The 20,309-nt window shown below is 40.4% G+C and overlaps 1 protein-coding gene across 3 annotated transcripts in view; it reads right to left on the bottom strand.

Annotated features, from left to right (window-relative positions):
- The window catches only part of CPZ (carboxypeptidase Z), a 131,300-nt gene that overhangs the window by 15,636 nt on the left and 95,355 nt on the right, over positions 1–20,309 (bottom strand). For 2 of the 3 annotated variants that reach the window (XM_073647667.1, XM_073647677.1), the window contains exon 10: positions 12,687–12,786. In XM_073647667.1, coding sequence (XP_073503768.1) covers positions 12,687–12,786 — 100 coding nt within the window. Of the gene's footprint in view, positions 1–7,375; positions 8,005–12,686; positions 12,787–20,309 lie in introns of those variants that run through there. The other variant, XM_073647658.1, reaches the window with a different exon arrangement.

Here is a 20,309-nt window from a genome sequence, read left to right on the forward strand (position 1 = left end):
AGTATAGATGGACTAATAGAACAAGTCCCACACACTGCTAGAAGCCCAAATATTTTTTCAGAGTTAGATGCAGAAAAAAATTATATTCAATTTGCAACCTGATGGAGGTCAGTATAGATGGACTAATAGAACAAGTCCCACACACTGCTAGAAGCCCATATATTTTTTCAGCGCTAGATGCAGAAAAAAAATATATTCAATTTGCAACCTGATGGAGGTCAGTATAGATGGACTAATAGAACAAGTCCCACACACTGCTAGAAGCCCAAATATTTTTTCAGAGTTAGATGCAGAAAAAAATTATATTCAATTTGCAACCTGATGGAGGTCAGTATAGATGGACTAATAGAACAAGTCCCACACACTGCTAGAAGCCCATATATTTTTTCAGAGCTAGATGCAGAAAAAAATTATATTCAATTTGCAACCTGATGGAGGTCAGTATAGATGGACTAAAAGACCAAGTCCCACACACTGCTAGAAGCCGAAATATTTTTTCAGAGCTAGATGCAGAAAAAAATTATATTCAATTTGCAACCTGATGGAGGTCAGTATAGATGGACTAATAGACCAAGTCCCACACACTGCTAGAAGCCCAAATATTTTTTCAGAGCGACATGCAGATAAAAATTATTTTTAATTTGCAACCTGATGGAGGTCAGTATAGATGGACTAATAGATCAAGTCCCACACACTGCTAGGAGCCCAAATATTTTTTTCAGAGCTAGATGCAGAAAAAAATTATATTCAATTTGCAACCTGATGGAGGTCAGTATAGATGGACTAATAGAACATGTCCCACACACTGTTAGAAGCCGAAATATTTTTTCAGAGCTAGATGCAGAAAAAAATTATATTCAATTTGCAACCTGATGGAGGTCAGTATAGATGGACTAATAGAACAAGTCCCACACACTGCCAGAAGCCCAAATATTTTTTCAGAGCTAGATGCAAATAAAAATTATTTTTAATTTGCAACCTGATGGAGGTCAGTATAGATGGACTAATAGAACAAGTCCCACACACTGCTAGAAGCCCAAATATTTTTTCAGAGCTAGATGCAGAAAAAAATTATATTCAATTTGCAAACTGATGAAGGTCAGTATAGATGGAATAATATAACAAGTCCCACACACTGCTAGAAGTCCAAATAATTTTTCAGAGCTAGATGCAGATAAAAATTATTTTTAATTTGCAACCTGATGGAGGTCAGTATAGATGGACTAATAGAACAAGTCCCACACACTGCTAGAAGCCCAAATATTTTTTCAGAGCTAGATGCAGAAAAAAATTATATTCAATTTGCAACCTGGTGGAGGTTAGTATAGATGGACTAATAGACCAAGTCCCACACACTGCTAGAAGGCCAAATATTTTTTCAGAGCTAGATGCAGAAAAAAATTATATTCAATTTGCAACCTGATGGAGGTCAGTATAGATGGACTAATAGAATGATGCTATGCCCAAAAGGTTTTACTTCACTAGGTGCAGTAAAAAGATTGGTATTCTATACACAGGTGGTGTAGCTTGCAACACAGATAGGCTACTCCACTGACTAACACACACTGCAATAGGCCAAAAAGGATTAGCTTTGTTAGATTTAGCCAAATGCTGTGAAAAGAACTTGCACAGCACTGGCACAGACCTGCCTGGCAAAAACTGATAGGAACTGATGTAACTTAGTACTGAAAAGGACTGCAATTACAATTAGTCTTTACTCCCAACCTATCTATTTAAGAGCACAGACCTGCCTGATAAAAGTCGTAGGAGATAATGTAACCTAGTCCTTAAAAGGACTGCAATCACAACTCTTCCCTACTCCCAAGCTATCTGTAGATTTGTGCGAAAATTGGCTTGAAATTAACAAGGTATAGCGCACACAGCAACAGCGGTGCCGTCTAACACGCAGCTGCAGCAGTGAGAAAATGGTGGCGATGGGGAAAATGGCTGGGTCTTATAGGGCAAGGACATGTGACATACACTGCCAATGCACATGCCCTTGCTTGTGTGAAAAAAAGCACTTCGCTCCGCGTGTGCGCTGCTGATAGGCTGACAGATTGCACCTCCCCACTGTAAATGCGGGAAAGAGAAAAAAAAATGGAGATCTTCATTGTTCCTGCAGAGATCCATCCCCTGCCCCTCCCCCCGCCCCGCTGTACACTCAAACTGCATATTAACATTAATTTTCAGCATTACTGAGAAAAAATCCAGTTATGATTTTGGTGCACGAACAGTTATCGAACATAACCTCGAGCAGCCGAATTTTTTTCAAATCGTTCGTGTTCGCCGATCGGCTCGAACACCGCCCAAAACGGCTTGAATTTGAGATTGGCGAACAGTTTGAGTCGAACAACGCTCATCTCTAGTACCGACCACATCCTGTACTGATACTTCTTGATAAAGGCCCTATGTGGCCGAAACGTTGGCTTATTTTTGTATTGCACGGGTTGGTTCACTTAAATACAATTATCCATCTTATTTGCAAATTTGAGTGCCAAAGTTTTCTTCTAATTATTGACTACTATGGTATAATTCTGAGCACCAACTCCTGGGTACAGTTAGAATGATCCTATTATTTTATCAAATGGATATAAAAATAGATAGATAGAAAGAAAAATAGATAGTTGGATAGATAGATAGATAGATAGATAGATAGATAGATAGATAGATAGATAGATAGATAGATAGATAGATAGATAGATAGATAGTTTGGGAAACAATTTAGAATTAGAGTCTTTTCATTCCAAACCTTTCAATTCCAGAAGATAATACAGATGGTGATGCTGATTTAACATAAACTTTTCTTTCCTTTACTTGCACACATAAGCTATGACAGTGCAGGAGACTGTGAAATGTGGCCCATTTAAACTAAGTCATTTCAATGAATTATTAACAAGGCATTAAAGGAACTATTTATATAGCCAATGTAAGACGTCTCAAATATAGAACACAAGCTGTTTGAGCGTCTTTAGATTGCTTTAATTCAAAAAGGGAAGCATTTAGAGATAAGGCGACCACCCGAGCATGCATAACTCTCGAATTGCCATGGTTGACCCATAAAAACACGGATGGTGTCTCACTTATATCAAATCTTATAATTACCCGCAACCTAGTTTGTAAAACGCTATATATCAGAGTTTCAACACTCACTTTAACTAGTCAAATCCTTTTACAGTTTAGAGAGCCAGCTGTCTTCCAGTGACAGTCAGTTTTCTAGTATGAATCAATTTGTCTCCACTGACGGAAAATAATTGCAAAGCAAACAAATTATCTATGCTACGTTGAATCCTATTCACTCCGGGGATTCCGAGCGTAAAGCTTTAAAAGATTTTTATTCCTTCCACAAATTATGACCTCTTTTACAAACAGTGAAGAATGAGGCCGTCCAGAAATGGTCTGGAGGCTTCGCTGCAGTCTATTTCGGCATAAAAAAAAAAGAGCAATGAGTTTATTCCAAAAAACTGCAATTATTATAGGATTAACTATGCTATTTAATTTTCCCCTTAAAGGGAATGTCTCATGTATTTGATTTAGCGTCCTTTATTAGATATCAGTCTGTAGAAGAGAAAGAGTGACTTTGTTCTTTTTTTAAATGTTGTAGATTGTTCCAACAATCAGTGGAAAAGTATAATAGAAACCCGTCACCACTTCTGTATTTATCACCCACTCCTGATTTTAGCTTACAAATACTGATGTAAAATGCTGACCAAATACTGATCGTGTGAACGTGACCTAAAGGCTTCCTTCACACATCCGTATAAAACATATATGTGAAAAAACGGTACCGGTGTCATCAGTGTTTTCCATCAGTGTGTCCTTTTTTACAATCAATGTCATCAGTGTTTTCCATCAGTGTGTCCTTTTTTACAATCAATGTCATCAGTGTTTTCCCGGTATGGATAAAGAAATGAATTACAAAGCTTCTTCTATGCTTTGCAATGTTAAACACGGACAGCAAACAGCTGCCATCCGTCTGCTGTATGTGTTTTTCATGGACCCATAGACTTGTATCATCCCAGGTTATCTGTGTTGCCGGAAAAAAATGGACAGGTCTCCACGTGGTTTGCACGGAGACACATTCTGTGTAAAAACACAGACATGTGAGAAGCCCCTTAGATTATAATCGGTACATGTGGTATCTGAAAATAATGGATACTACACGTACTGGAAACATGGAAATGTGAAGGAGGCCTAGTTATGCTGGATCCTTCTCTATCCTTGACATCTCCATAACAATTAGATAGTCATCTAATTCCACCAAAATTGATGGTTTTGCAAACTTTCCTTTACTGTATGCAGATTGTACCATTACAAGAGATGAGCAAAGAAATTCGAGTGGAAGTGAATTCTACTTGAATTTGACAAAAATCCGCATTTGCCAAAAAGGTGGATTTTTAATAATTTGCTTTAGTAATTTGCAGAGTGGTCAAAATGGACACTGGTCTGGTCTCCATTTTTCTAAAGGGCCATCAAAAGATTAAAAAAAATAAATACAGTACAGACCAAAAGTTTGGATACACCTTCTCATTTAAAGAAATTTCTGTATTTTCATGACTTTGAAAATTGTACATTTACACTGAAGGCATCAAAACTATACACATGTGGAATTATATACTTAACAAAAAGTGTGAAAGAACTGAAAATATGTCTTATATTCTAGTTTCTTCAAAGTAGCCACCTTTTGCTTTGATGACTGCTTTGCACACTCTTGGCATTCTCTTGATGAGCTTCAAGAGGTAGTCACCGGAAATGGTCTTCCAACAATCTTGAAGGAGTTCTCAGAGATGCTTAGCACTTGTTGGCCCTTTTGCCTTCACTCTGGTGTCCAGCTCACCCCAAACCCTCTCGATTGGGTTCAGGAGTGGTGACTGTGGAGTCCAGGTCATCTGGCGTAGCACCCCATCACTCTCTTTCTTGGTTAAATAGCCCTTACACAGCCTGGAGGTGTGTTTGGGGTCATTGTCCTGTTGAAAAATAAATGATGGTCCAACTAAACGCAAACCAGATGGAAAAGCATGCCGCTGCAAGATGCTGTGGTAGTCATGCTGGTTCAGTATGCCTCAATTTTGAATAAATCCCCAACAGTGTCACCAGCAAAGCACCCCCACACCATCACACCTCCTCCTCCATGCTTCACGGTGGGAACCAGGCATGTAGAGTCCATCCGTTCTGCGTCGCACAAAGACACGGTGGTTGGAACCAAAGATCTCAAATTTAGACTCATCAGACCAAAGCACAGATTTCCACTGGTCTAATGTCCATTCCTTGTGTTCTTTAGCCCAAACAAGTCTCTTCTGCTTGTTGCCTGTCCTTAGCAATGGTTTCCTAGCAGCTATTTTACCATGAAGGCCTGCTGCACAAAGTCTCCTCTTAACAGTTGTTGTAGAGATGTGTCTGCTGCTAGAACTCTGTGTGGCATTGACCTGGTTTCTAATCTAAGCTGCTGTTAACCTGCAATTTCTGAGGCTGGTGACTCAGATAAACTTATCCTCAGAAGCAGAGGTGACTCTTGGTCTTCCTTTCCTGGGGCGGTCCTCAAGTTAGCCAGTTTCTTTGTTTTTCAACCATGCTTCCACAGAATTAAAAAAAAAATTTAAAAACTCAAGAAATGGGCCTGGACAGAAATGATGGTACTCTTAACTTAATATTTTGTTGAACAACCTTTTGAGGCAATCATGGCAATCAAACGATTCCTGTAACTGTCAATGAGACGTCTGCACCTCTCGACGGGTATTTTGGCCCACTTCTCATGAGCAAACTGCTCCAGTTGTCTCGTGTTTGAAGGTTGTCTTTTCCAGGCGGCATGTTTCAGCTCTTTCCAAAGATGCTCAATAGTATTTAGGTCAGGGCTCATAGAAGGCCACTTCAGAATAGTCCAATGTTTTCCTCTTCACCATTCTTGGGTGTTTTTATCTGTGTGTTTTGGGTCATTATCCTGTTGCAAGACCCATGAACTGCGACTGAGACCAAGCTTTCTGACACTGGGCAGCACATTTCTCTCTAGAATCCCTTGATAGTCTTGAGATTTCATTGTATCCTACACAGATTCAAGACACCCTGTGCCAGATACAGCAAAGCAGCCCCAGAACATAACAGAGCCTCCTCCATGTTTCACAGTAGGGACTGTGTTCTTTTCTTGATATGCTTCATTTTTCCGTCTGTGAACATACCTTGCCAAAAACGTATATTTCTGTCTACATAGGACATACTCCTAGAAGCTTTGTGGCTTGTCAACATGTAGTTTGGCAAATTCCAGTCTGGATTTTTTATGATTTTTTTTCAAGAATGGTGTTCTCCTTGGTCGTCTCCCATGAAGTCCACTTTGGATCAAACAATGACGGACGGAGCGATCTGACACTGATGTTCCTTGAGCTTGAAGTTCACTTTTAATCTCTTTAGAAGTTATCCTGGGCTCTTTCGTTACCATTTGTATTATCCGTCTCTTTGATTTGTCATCAATTTTCCACTTGCGGCCACATCCAGGGAGGTTGGATACAGTTCCATGGATCTTAAATTTCTGAATAATAAGTGCAACTGTAGTCACAGGAACATCAAAATGCTTGGAGGTGGTCTTATAACCTTTACTTTTAACATGCTTGTCTATGGTTTTCTTTCTAATCTCCTGAGACAACTCTTTCCTTTGCTTCCTCTGGTCCATGTTGAGTGTGGTACACACCATGTCACCAAACAGTACAGTGAGTATCTGTAGCCCTATATACAGGCCCACTGACTGATTACAAGATTGTAGACACCTGTGATGCTAATTAGTGGACACAACTTGATTTAACATGTCCCTTTTGTCACATTATTTTCAGGGGTCCCATCATTTCTGTCCAGGCCTATTTAATGAGTTTAATTTTTTTTTAAATTCTATGGAAGCAGGGTTGAAAAGCAATGACTGACTTTCATTTGTTCATTTTCATAGATTTTTAATTTATTATTACTTTTGTCAGATTCAAGTTATTTCTGAGACTATTGTGGGTTTTTCTTTCATTAAATGAGGGGTACCAACAATTTTGACCACGTGTGTAGATACAAATTCAAATGGGAATAGTAAAATCACCAGGTGTGGTAGGAGGAAGCAGGACTCAATGACTCTCAGTCTTTCTCCGTGAGTATAAAAGTGCCAAACAAATTGTGGGAAGCATAGCCCTCAGTTGGTAGCTTTTAAATTACACAGAATTTAGTTTAAAAGTTGGCTTCTGGCAGGAGCATTTTCCAGCCACTCAGTCCCATGTCAGCTTGATAAGTTACAAAAGTTAATTCTTGCAGATGCCTTTTATCCCAAATAAGTCTGTCCTGAATAAAAATGCTAGTATTAGATTTTTTGCAATCTTCTGCTTATGAAGCCTAATCTCATTTAACTATGAATCAGTTTAGCAACATGATGTTCAGTTTATTTCTACATGTTGTGACTTATTTTTACACTGCATCAATGTAATAAAAAATATATAAATTTTATACAGGAATATTCCTAAACATCATTAAAAAGAAAAATGGACATGAGCATAAAGGACAAAAAAATGTAATGGCCATATGAACAATCATCAAAGCAAATAAGGTACATTAAATTGTGACTACCAACACAAAATACAGATAAAATAAAAATAAAATAATGAAATTGTTGCCTGTAAAATTCAGAAATTAATAGTTAGTTGTTTTTAAGTAGCCATGATGGCTTGTTATGGCCCAACATGCTAAAATAGGACCACCACCAAGGCTTTTCTTCATTTTGTTGATCTCCTTCACCTCGTTCTCTTTGACCCTGAGTATAAGGATCATAAGAATCGAGTGGGTCATATCGATCATAGATATCTTCGGGAATAAGTTGATCATATTTGCGAGATTTGATTTCAATGCGGTTCAAAACAAAGTCAACTCGTCCAGGCTTGGTCATTGTAGGTGGAAGAGTAATCTTCTTAGAGACCTTAGAGTAGCCAAAGGCTTCTGCAGAGACCACGTAGACACCTGGAATCAAGAGTCGCCAGTAATCTCCATTTTCAGCTTTATAAAACAAACAAAGAAAATTTTGTTGGCTAAGAGGATATAATCAATAGTTATTATTATGAATAAATGATGAAACAGCATCTAGAAAAGCTCTCCCAGAGGAGGTAAGATAACAGTGGTAGGACAGAAAATTCACAGCTCATACAAAATGCACATATGAAGATAAATTGGGATAATTTACAAAAACAACAGGGAGTACAAATAGAGAGGTTTCGGTAAATATCAGAAAAATTGTATAACCGTTTTCGTATTTTTCAGTTTTCTTATTCTTTATATTTATTTCTTATTTCAATTTATTTCTAATAAACAAACCATTTTTTTAAGACTTTCTAACTAGACATCAATGGATCTGACAAAATTTGAACTCGCCAAATCATGTGATTTTACCAGGAAATTTGATTTCATATTATGCTTTTGGGTCTCTCCAGACCCAAGAGCATAATAAATGTAAGAAGTAAAAAGAAACAAATACACACCTCACTGCTCACCACCCCCTCTGCTTCCTGCCCATTAACTGGTTCTTCCCATCTCTGGCCTGGTGTTCACTCTACGTCTGGACTCACCGCAAAGCTCACTTCTCTAGCTGCCTTCACTGCACTTTGTTTCCTGTCAACTGTTTATTTCTCTAAGCTTTCATCGCACTACCTCTGAGATAGGACTTCCAGATGTGAGCAGACTCTGGCTCGGCCTTGTGTTCACGCAAACTGGGACTTCCAGCCACGCACAATAACCTCGCTGGGCTTGCAGCCAGAAGTCCCAGCCCAGAGTGGATACCAAGCCGAGCCTGGGTCTGCTCACAGCCGGAAGTCCCGGCTCAGAGTGAATACCGAGCTGGAGGCGTGACATTATGGAGAACTGGACAGTGGACAGCAAACAGAGAGCAGTGAGGGCAGCTGGAAAAATGAGCTTTGAGGTGAGGTTTTTTTTTCATTTTAGTCTTTTGCCAGCTTTCGACTGATAAGCAAGATGGCCATCGTAGAATTCACAAGCAGAAATTACAAAAAATAAAATCTATATTTTCCAAAATGTGGATCTTTGTAAAATTCAAGTAGACTAATTCCACTGGAATAAATGTGCCCATTCCTATTGGTAAGGGTTATAAATTAAACATCAGTTTTAAAAATGTTGAAGACAATTTCTCACGCTCATATTTTAGGGATCAAAGTGGATTTGAGGAGCCCATTTATAAGAGAGAAACATACTGTAACTTAAGGAAACCTTCCATCCAGGAACTTAAGAGTGACTACACATTTCTAATTAGGAGTCACCCTAACTAGTGTCAAACGTTTGCCTTCTGCTGCCTCACAAACTCCTATCGGTAATGAGTTCCTCCTATATAAGCATTCGGTCATCAATTTAATACAATTACATTTTTTCCAATAAAATGTAGGTTTCAATCAAAATGTTTCAGTTCTACATAGGTTAATGGGAGGAAAAGGACCCAAAATTTTGTTCCGCAATATGGGAACAATATGTGGTGGTAAATTCTTACTTGGGCACATGGCAGGGCTCAGAAGGGAAGGAGCATTGTTGGCTTTTAGATTGCAGATTAGAATTTTTTTTAGTTGCCATGTAAAATTTGCAGAGCCCCTGAAGTGCCAGTAGAGTGGATTATCACCAATAAGAGACCCCATTTTGGAAACTACACCCCTCAAATGAATTTATTTAGGGTTTAGGAATGTAGTTAATTTGTTGAGTCTACAGATGTTTTACAGTTTTTGAAGCTTAATAAGAAAAATGAAAACACATCTTTTTCCTTTATTATTTAGATTTAGTTCAAAGATATTAGGATAAAAGGGTTTAGGTCAAAGGGCAATAGGGGAAATGTACCCCAAAATGTTATCTTACAAACTAATAAATTAAAAATTTTACAACACTGATATAATAGATAATCATAGTGCCGAGTATTTAAGTTTCTGATATTTTGTGTTTTATTGTCCATTGTGGGTTTTTTTCAAACAGAGGGACATGAAAAAAATATTAATTTAAGCCACAACTTCTTGGTGAAGACACAATTTCAACATCACCATATATTATGCATGGATGGAAGTGCTGGAAAATCCTTTTTTTCTTCGTCGGTTCCACAATAGATGAGGTTCAACCAGCAGGAAATGGCACCCATTCATCAACTTTCCGGTGTATCCCGAATAACATTGGCATGGTGAGCTTCTTTATTTCTTTTTTCCCTATATTATACATATTGGCCATCTTTGAAAAGTGACTTTCTAGTAGTTTTCTCAATGTCATTTTTGGGGATTGTCTCGTATAATTATGTTTGAGGAGAAAATAAATCATATTTTCTACAAAAGAAAAAAGGAGCAAGTGCCCACCTAAATAATAGTAAAAATAGCAATGCACAATAAAATATATTAAAAACACTTTCAAATTAACAACTTAACCCTTTAAGGACCAAACCTAATATGGCCTTAATGTTCACACATTTTTTTTTCCATTGTCACATTTCAGGAGCACTGATTTGCTGCACAAATTTTGGGGTCAGCCCGATTATGGCAACATCAAATGTATATAATATTATTTATTTTTTATTACTTTTTATACAAAGAGAGAATTATAAAGTTAACATTTTTTACATCAATGGAGATACGCAGGGGCTTATTTATGTTATGGGATAAGATATAGTTTTCATGGCTCCCATTTTCATCTACATATGACTTTGGGCACTTTTTATTTCACTTTTTTGGGAGGTGCAATGAACAAAAAGTAATTTTTAATTTTTTCTTTTTTTTTAAATTTTTAATCACAGCTCCAATTGTGTGCAATTTTTATACCACTTTTTTCCTGCAGGTTGATAAGACAATGAGAATAAAAAATGCACTTTTTTTATGTTTTACTACTTTATTTTCCCATAGACTGAATTGTGCGAGGTCTCTTTTTGTGTTAGTTTGTGTTAGTACCATTTTTGGGCACATATGACTTTTTGATCACATTATACACTGCTCAAAAAAATAGAGGGAACACTCAAATAACACATCCTAGATCTGAATGAATGAAATATTCTCATTGAATACTTTGTTCTGTACAAAGTTGAATGTGCTGAGAACAAAATCACACAAAAATCATCAATGGAAATAAAATTTATTAACCAATGGAGGCCTGGATTTGGAGTCACCCCCAAAATTAAAGTGGAAAAACACACTACAGGCTGATCCAACTTTGATGTAATGTCCTTAAAACAAGTCAAAATGAGGCTCAGTATTGTGTGTGGCCTCCACGTGCCTGTATGATCTCCCTACAACGCCTGGGCATGCTCCTGATGAGGTTGCAGATGGTCTCCTGTGGGATCTCCTCCCAGACCTGGACTAAAGCATCCGCCAACTCCTGGACAGTCTGTGGTGCAACGTGACATTGGTGGATGGAGCGAGACATGATGTCCCAGATGTGCTCAATCGGATTCAGGTCTGGGGAACGGGCGGGCCAGTCCATAGCTTCAATGCCTTCATCTTGCAGGAACTGCTGACACACTCCAGCCACATGAGGTCTGTCATTGTCCTGCATTAGGAGGAACCCAGGGCCAACCGCACCAGCATATGGTCTCACAAGGGGTCTGCCACCCCACACCATTACTGATGCACTGCCAAACCGGTCATGCTGAAGGATGTTGCAGGCAGCAGATCGCTCTCCACGGCATCTCCAGACTCTGTCGCGTCTGTCTCATGTGCTCAGTGTGAACCTGCTGTCATCTGTGAAGAGCACAGGGCGCCAGTGGCGACTTTGCCAATCCTGGTGTTCTGTGGCAAATGCCAAGCGTCCTGCACGGTGTTGGGCTGTAAGAACAACCCCCATCTGTGGACGTCATACCACCCTCATGGAGTTGGTTTCTAACCGTTTGTGCAGACACATGCACATTTGTGGCCTGCTGGAGGTCATTTTGCAGGGCTCTGGCAGTGCTCCTCCTGTTCCTCCTTGCACAAAGGCGGAGGTAGAGGTCCTGCTGCTGGGTTGCTGCCCTCCTACGGCCCCCTCCACGTCTCCTGGTGTACTGGCCTGTCTCCTGGTAGCACCTCCAGCCTCTGGACACTACGCTGACAGACACAGCAAACCTTCTTGCCACAGCTCGAATTGATGTGCCATCCTGGATGAGCTGCACTACCTGAGCAACTTCTGTGGGTTGTAGAGGCCGTCTCATGCTACCACGAGTGTGAAAGCACAACCAACATTCAAAAGTGACCAAAACATCAGCCAGAAAGCATTGGTACTGAGATGTGGTCTGTGGTCCCCATCTGCAGTACCACTCCTTTATTGAGTGTGTCTTGATAATTGCCAATAATTTCCATCTATTGTCTATTCCATTTGCACAACAGCATGTGAAATTGATTGTCAATCAGTGTTGCTTCCTACGTGGACAGTTTGATTTCACAGAAGTTTGATTTACTTGGAGTTATATTCTGTTGCTTAAGTGTTCCCTTTATTTTTTTGAGCAGTGTATTTACTTTTAGATATCAGTGGAGGTGCAATTGTTTTTTGTATTTTTTTTGCATTTTCCGTGCGGGATACATAGTTATATAGCATGGATTGATACAGTTCCAGTTATAACCAATTTATAACATAGTTTATATCTTTTACAACTGATGAGCTTGCCTTCTTAAAATATTAGTATGAAATAACTAGCAAAAATAGAAAGTCTTTCCAGTCTTGTTCTCAGACTTGTACTATAATACCTGTCGTTATATCATGGCGAATTCCTCTCACTGAAATTCGGGCATTCTTGATTGGGTTCCCATGTTCGTCCTTAACTACTCCTTTAATACCACGATGAACCTAATAAAAATACAGACAACATTAGGCACTTATGTTAGATTTTAATACAAAATATAATGTTAATCTACTGTAGAAAAAAATGGACAAGAAAATTATGGTAACTACGAAACGAAGAGTCATAAATGGTGGCCATACGCATCAACTATCCCTCCTAACGACCGTCCATAACTCTAGTGGTGGCTTATCTCATCATAGAACAAAAGTAATAGGATTTTAAATTCAAAATGCCAATTCCTTCTCCTCCCTAAAATCATCTGATAGGTGATAGTTGAAACTTTCCCATATACATTGGATGTGTATCATTATGTATGAATGTGCAAATTAAATCCACTCGAGTATTGTAAAAAATTGCAAAGGGATGTTAAACGGTTAAAACATTTTTTTTTTTTAAATCCTTATACTCCCCTCGGTTCTCACCTCTCTAGCCCCTCACTGTTTCCCATCCAGTTCTTGTTGCAACTTCTGATCACCGCCGCTCACACTGAATCTCTGACTCTCTCCCGCTGGGCCGGGACTTGTGGCTCTTTTGAGATCCGGGACATTTCTGCACTTGCACCTGCAAGTTCATCATGTGTCGTGACATTATGACGTCGTGACCTTACGAGCACTTGTGCAGAAACGTCCCAGGCCTCATTGGAGCCGAAAGTCACGGCTTAGCATGAAGAAACCCAGGGATTCAGCGTGAGCGGTGGTGATAAAAAGATGCAACATGGACCAGACCAGTGACGGTGAGGAGTGAAGGTGTAAAACAGGTGACTGGTAAGGTGAGCATAAGTATTTTCTGTATATGTAACGTTTATTATGCTCTGGGGGTCTTAAGTAGTGTTCAGCGAATTTGTTTGGCATTTCAAATTCGTGTTCGTGTGCTGGGTTCCGACTTGTTTGCGCCAAAAAATCAGCTCCGCACATGAACATCCTTGATTTGCCACACTGTCACGTAGATGACATCTGTGTGACAGCGTGGCAAATCAGGGATGTTCATAGGCGGAGCCAATTTTTCGGCGCGAACAAACCGGAACCCCGAACACGAATTTGAAATGCCGAACAAATTGGCTCAACACTAGTCTTAAGAGACCTTGATGTGGGACATTTAATTAACGGAGTATTCATTTCTCTGCCAATCAAATTTTTTGGGGAAAATCCATACAAATTTGAAGTTTGCCTGATCTGCTCATCTTCTCTAGTCTCCACCGTCACAAGCTAAGAACTCAGTCAGACGTCCTAATTTTGCATACGAGTGCTATCCTTGGTTTTCACTGATAGCACTTGTACTGTGATAGTCTATGGGGCCATCCACATATCCTTGAGTTTTCGTGGAGACATGTCCGATTTTGATCAGAGGGTTGGTTCAAAATCTGCAATGAAAGTCTACGGTTCCTTGAAAATAATCAGACCGCACTCAGATTGCATCGGAGCGCAGTCCAATTTTCCCATACTGTCACACAGGAGAAACTGGAGGTACTTTTTTTCTTCACGTATGAGAAAAACGGATGACACTTGGACCACACTCTGATGAAAATAATAAGTCTGTTTATCTCATATGTGAGAAAAACGGATGTCTGAATGAGGCTTAGCAAAGCTGAAGATTGTGCTCAGGAAGGACACCGAGGAGCAGTCAATGAGGCTAGGTGGGAGCTGATAGAGTGGCTGTATAACACTTTTTGCAAGTTTAACTCAAAGATAGATTTTCAAAGTACACCAGCATCATCAGGTCAAAGACTATTTAATACAATATACAGTCTGTATTGGAAAATCTAATTACAGATGTGGTTTAATCGGTCTAGGGCTACACAATGGGGCAATATTCATAACATAAACTCATCAGGACATTTCTGCTCATGTAAGGGGGAAGACCGGGGTGTAAGTACTTTCAAAACAAGGGATCCGGAACTGCTGGGGCCATGCCTCTTGTTGCAGGGGGAAGACAGACAGGAGTCAGGTGACCGGGAAGCTGGGGTTGTGTCCAGAGAGAGAGCTGAGGAGTCAGGTGACTGGGGAGCTGAGCTCGTGTCTAGGAAGAGGGTGGAAAAGGAGTTTTTGCATGGGAAAAGCGGCAGTGGACAGTGGGAGTCAAGCCCGACTAGAGGGAGAAGAGACGCAGGATCCCTGGAGCCGAGCAAGTGAGGTGCACTGTTATGGACTAGGGGCTCAGTGGGTCAAACCGGAGACCGCCCGCTGCCGCCAGAAGACGGAGCATTGTTTAGGTGGGGAAGCCGGAAGAAAGCAACACCGGCATCAGCCGGCTACTGCCTTGTGAGGAGCAAGAGTCAGCTAAGTGAAAAAACTGCTGATAACAACCGTGTCTACATCTAGCCCAACTGTGGATTGTCAGGTATAGCATATTACCTGCTACTTTCCTTGTTGTTCCCATATTTCCCCATATTTCCCCTGTTACTCCCTGCGTGGAGATTGACCCTGTTACAGTAAATCCCCCTTGTTATTTAACCCTGTACTGGCTGCTCTGTGTTTCTGTGTCACTGCATCTAAAGTACCTGTGTTACACTCAGTGAACATTTCAAAATGAGAAGCAAAATGTATTTCATTGAGCCATTTAGTCCTGCTTAAAAAAAACACTAATTTCAAGAGTCTGCTCAGTGTACCTGGTATTATTGACTTTCGAACTGTCATCTCAGACACTTTATTTAAGTACTGCACTTTCCTAAACAAGCTTCTGTAAAGACATAAAATAATTACGTGAAACCGCTTCATCCAGATTTAAGATAATCAATCCAGCAGGTATCTCACATCCCGAGAAGTGGATCTGTTGCACATCCGTGTGTAATATTCTAGATTGGTCTTGGCAAATTTTAACAATAGATAAAGTAATTGACTCAACATTATCAGCGGATTTTATCAGAGCTCTGTATTTGCTCTCCGCTGTGGATGGGCTAGACTTTCACTGTGTCTCCACTGCTCAAATCTTCAATCTTGAAAGCTTTAATGTGTAATGTGTATGGATTTTATTCTGCCTTATTGGGCTCACAAACACAAAGTTTCACTGGAGAGCTGTAAAATAGAATGGGCTTGGTGGTCTGAACTCTAGTACTTAAGTTGTAATAAACCTCGCCACAAGGAACATTAATGTTGTGCACAAAGAGCCTCCAATGCTCCAGTGAGGCCGGCAACTGTATCAATAGCTTCACTGTTAGTTAAAGTAATGTGAAGACATAAAAACTCAACTCCGGTCAGTCGGAAAAAAAATAACCATCACTTCTAGTGATAAACACAAATAAGGTCAATGATAGAATGCGAATATTTATCATGATTACTCTTTTAAAGGAAATATGTCAGCATGATTTCCCCCTCCCCATCCCCTCACCAAGCTATTTATACGTGCATGTAGCTCTTTCAATAACAAGTCCAGTCCGTTCCTCTGTTAATGAGAATTCAACATTTGAATTGGTATGCAAATACGGCTTAGAAGCTATTTGTATATCTGAAACTTCTGTCCCTCCAGCTCTATTTCTCGCCCAGTGCGGTCTCCTCCTGCTTGACTTACAACAGCTACGCTGTGTGACTTCCGGCAAAGGAGTTGTTAGTCAAGCAGGAGGAAACAGTGTTGGCCAGGGAATAGAGCTGGAGTGACAGAGGATTCAGATCTACAAATAGCTCTTCAGCCTCATTTGCATATCAATTTAAATGCTAATTTCTCAGTAATGGTAAATAGTTTGGGGGAGGGAGTGAAATCCTGCTGACAGATTCCATTTAACTTCTAGGGACATAGGTGGAAGCACTAGTTTGAAGGTAGGCATCAGAATGCAAAAATTTACTTTCTATATTTATGTAAGAGAAAAGTGGAAAATAAGAAGCTGCGAGTGCAAGAAATAAGATCACAGTCTTACTGGTGTTTATTTCCCTGTACAGACTCCAGGGGATGATAAAGGAACTTTTCCTCAGGTTATCACCCCTTAGAAAGTATGTACTCTCTACTTGGCACATGTAAGCCTGGCCATAGATATCTGATATTAATCTCTCTCTTCCTTACTACTCCATATACATACATTCTGAGCTCATTCATGTATCTTCAGTAGAGACGAGCGGATCAGGTAAAATTCAAATTGTTCTTTTCATGCAGTTTTCCTGGAAAATTTAATTTGCTGAGAAATTATGCTCTGCAAATTGAATGTCCCTTATTATGCTCTGGGGTATATCCAGACCTCAGAGCATAATAAGCATAATATATGTAAAAATATCCTTATACTCACCTCACTGCTCACCTCTCCGGCCCCTCCTCTACGCCTCACTACCACCTGTCCGGTCCTCGTCACATCTTTAGATCATCGTTGGCCACGCTGAAATCTCTGGTCCTCTCACGCTAGGCTGAGGCTTCCGGAAGGGTTCTGCACATGCGTGTGCAAAGGTCACAGTGCATGCCATGATGTCATGGTGTGGGCCGTGACCTTTACGAGTGCATGTAGCATGTGTAGCCTAGTGTGAAAGGTCCAGGGATTTTAGCACAGCCGATGGCGATCCAAAGATGCAACAAGCACCAGACGGGTGAGGAACGGAGAGACCGGAACGGTGAGCGGTGAGAGGAGTATAAGGTGTTTTTTTTTTTAAAACTATTACGGTTCAGAAAGTGTTAAACCTAAGGAACCTTTCACACTTATAAATGATAGTATAGCAAAAGACATTTATTGCAAATCCAAACTTATCAGGAGAATGGGGATCCTCATTCTGAAAGTCAAGAAAGTTGTATGCAGAAAAGAATAGAGATTATGGCCTTGATTCATGAACATATTTACACCAGAAAACTGTTGGAAAACACTTTAAAAATTCACAAAAATTTTGCGCAAAGAGGAATTGCAAAAAAATGTTGCAACTTAACTTTATCACAACAGTTTCGGGCAACTATGCCAAAATGGGAGAATCTGGGGAGAAGCCAGGGTGGGATTGGGCGTGACAATACCAGCCCATGAAATTCATAAATAATGGTGGAGATTTTTACACCAGAAATGTTATTCCAGTCCCTAACTGGAAACATCACAGAAAAAGACACAGCCTTACCAACACCAGGTCAGATTACCAATGCACTAGCAGGATGCAGCAGACCCCATGATAAAGGCGGTGGCAGCACAGGTGCAAAATACTGATGCAAACAGCCAATTACTGACCTACCAATTCATGGAGGGGGTGGCTGTGTAGTATTAAACATGCACCCAGATGGAGCTTGCATAGGACCCAAGTCACACCGATACGTGTGATGCACAGTACCTGACTGGAGTAGCATTTCTGCCAAGGCGCAAGGAGGCGCATGCCATTGAGAAGATGTGTCAAATTTATTAAGTGGTGTGTACCATTCCAAAACACTTCATTAAGACTGGCATGTACATCGCCAGTCTTAACGAATCGGGCCCCAAATCTATTATTCCTATATATTTTAATAAAAAAGACATTCATTGTCCGCCTGATTTTGTGCATAAGCCATACATGTCTAAATTGAGAAAAGTTCTTTAAAGCAAAATTTACACCAGAGTCTGAGTTCACATTGAGTTTCATTCATAATGGTCCCATCAAAAGGGGTACATGGAATTGCTCAGCTATTATTAAGAGCTCTGTACATATCATTGGTGGTCCCAGTGCAGACCCCCACTGATCCACAAGTTATTTTACTTTAAAAACTTTTAAATGGTGAGAAAAATCCTTTAAATAACAGTTAATCTGGGTTCACGCAGCGTGATCCATGTTGTTGAATGACAACCCACTGACTATATACAAGCACAGTTTACAGAGGCCAACAATCATTCTAAGCGTGCAGAACGATCATTATTATAATCGTTCTGTGCCAACAGAATGTTATGTTATCGGCAGCACAACTTCTGCCAACTTAAAAATCATCTAACCTGGTAAACTAGTAGTTTGCTCATTTGTCAGGTGTTTGTCGACCTTTTTAAAGGACTGATAGTCAGCAATGGGCAATTCCACTAATGCTCATTCCCCGATTATTGATTTGCCTAAAATGCGCCATAAGTCTTACTACATCTGTAGGTAAATAAACAGAATGATGGCTAAGTTTTGCTTGGAACTGTAGAGAGGTGGGTGTCAAGCAAGGTGAGGGAAGGAACAAGTATACAATGATGGAAAGAGGGGAAAGGGAGCCCAACAACTTGGAAAAAGGGAAGTGGAGACCCCTAGGCAGATCTAATAGCACCCTGACTACCCTATAGTCCCTATATAGGTTCCGCACCTATCGCCGAGCAGGAAACCTAATCCCTGAATGTCCCTAAAGCTAGGCCCTAGGGTGTACACTAGTCAGGCCCCACTGTAACTAAAGACAACAAGGTAAACAAACAAAGGGGATACACTTAGCCTGAGAAGACACCAGAGAGATAACGCAAACTGTCCCCAAGGGAAGTCCAAGAAGAATCTAGCCAACTACTAATACTCCAGGCATGGACAGAGGAACATAAAACTATCCCTGGAGACTCTCTGGAGAAACAGAGTTTTTAACAACCAAGCAAGGGTGTGTCAATTAGCAGGAGAAAGTGGAGGTCACTGCTGGGTCCTAAAGGAAGAAGGATATCACTACACTACAGAGATGAGAGGATCAAGAAGGCGTCGGCAAAGCCAAGCGCAGTGAGCTTCTACAGCCGGATCCAGAGCGACTGTCTATCACACTTGATACACCCGTGACAGTGGGTCCATGTACTAGCAAGACTGGTAAATGGTTAAAGAGAATCTCTCTCTGGAGGACCTGGCATGTCCATGCATTACAAAGATAGCCTATAGATTTCAATGAGAACTGTGCAATTTTTAATTGTACCAGTGGGGGCGCCCTAGGTTTCACACACGATGCCGTTTTTCTCCATAAGTTACAAAAGATCAAGATGGTGTTATGTTCTGCTACCAGAGCTAAGGAAAGAGAGGAGATCTGTCCCTACGATAGAACTCAGCTTTATCCCTACGATGTAACAGGGAACCTGATCCTGCGATCAGACCTGCTAAAGTCCTAAGCTAGTCTGTACGGAGACCTATAGATGTGGGGAAGGAATCCCTACAAGTACTAAGGACTGGGAGGAAAATGGGACACCTCCTAACAGAAATAGTAGCAGACAGACAAACAAACAAAATATATAGAACACTGAGGTCCGTAGACCAAGCAAACTAACAGAGTTAGATACAGAGCACAGGCTAGCTAGAAAGTAGTTATACAATGAAGTCCAGCAAAGCCAGAAGGGCGGAGCAGGATTAAATAGGCCAACAAGGTCATGTGACCAGCAAAGGAAAAAACCTAAGAGCAAGGTTCTAACAGTACCCCCCCTTCTAAGAGGATCCTCCGGATCCCCTAGGACCAGGCTTATCAGGAAATCTCCTGTGAAACGCTCTGATAAGTCTGGACGCGGAAACATCATCTGACCTCACCCAAGAGTTATCCTCGGGTCCGAAACCTTTCCAGGCCACAAGATACTGCAAACTACCTCTATACCGTCTAGAGTTAAGGATGCGAGAAATTTCATATTCCCCGTCCTCCACCACCGGAGGAACAGAGGCAGAGGCGTCACCATCCAACACAACAGCTTTTT

This window comes from Phyllobates terribilis, unplaced genomic scaffold (genome assembly GCF_046119375.1).
Source record: "Phyllobates terribilis strain yellow unplaced genomic scaffold, ASM4611937v1 Scaffold_1__5_contigs__length_1240528914, whole genome shotgun sequence".
Lineage (NCBI taxonomy): Eukaryota > Metazoa > Chordata > Amphibia > Anura > Dendrobatidae > Phyllobates > Phyllobates terribilis.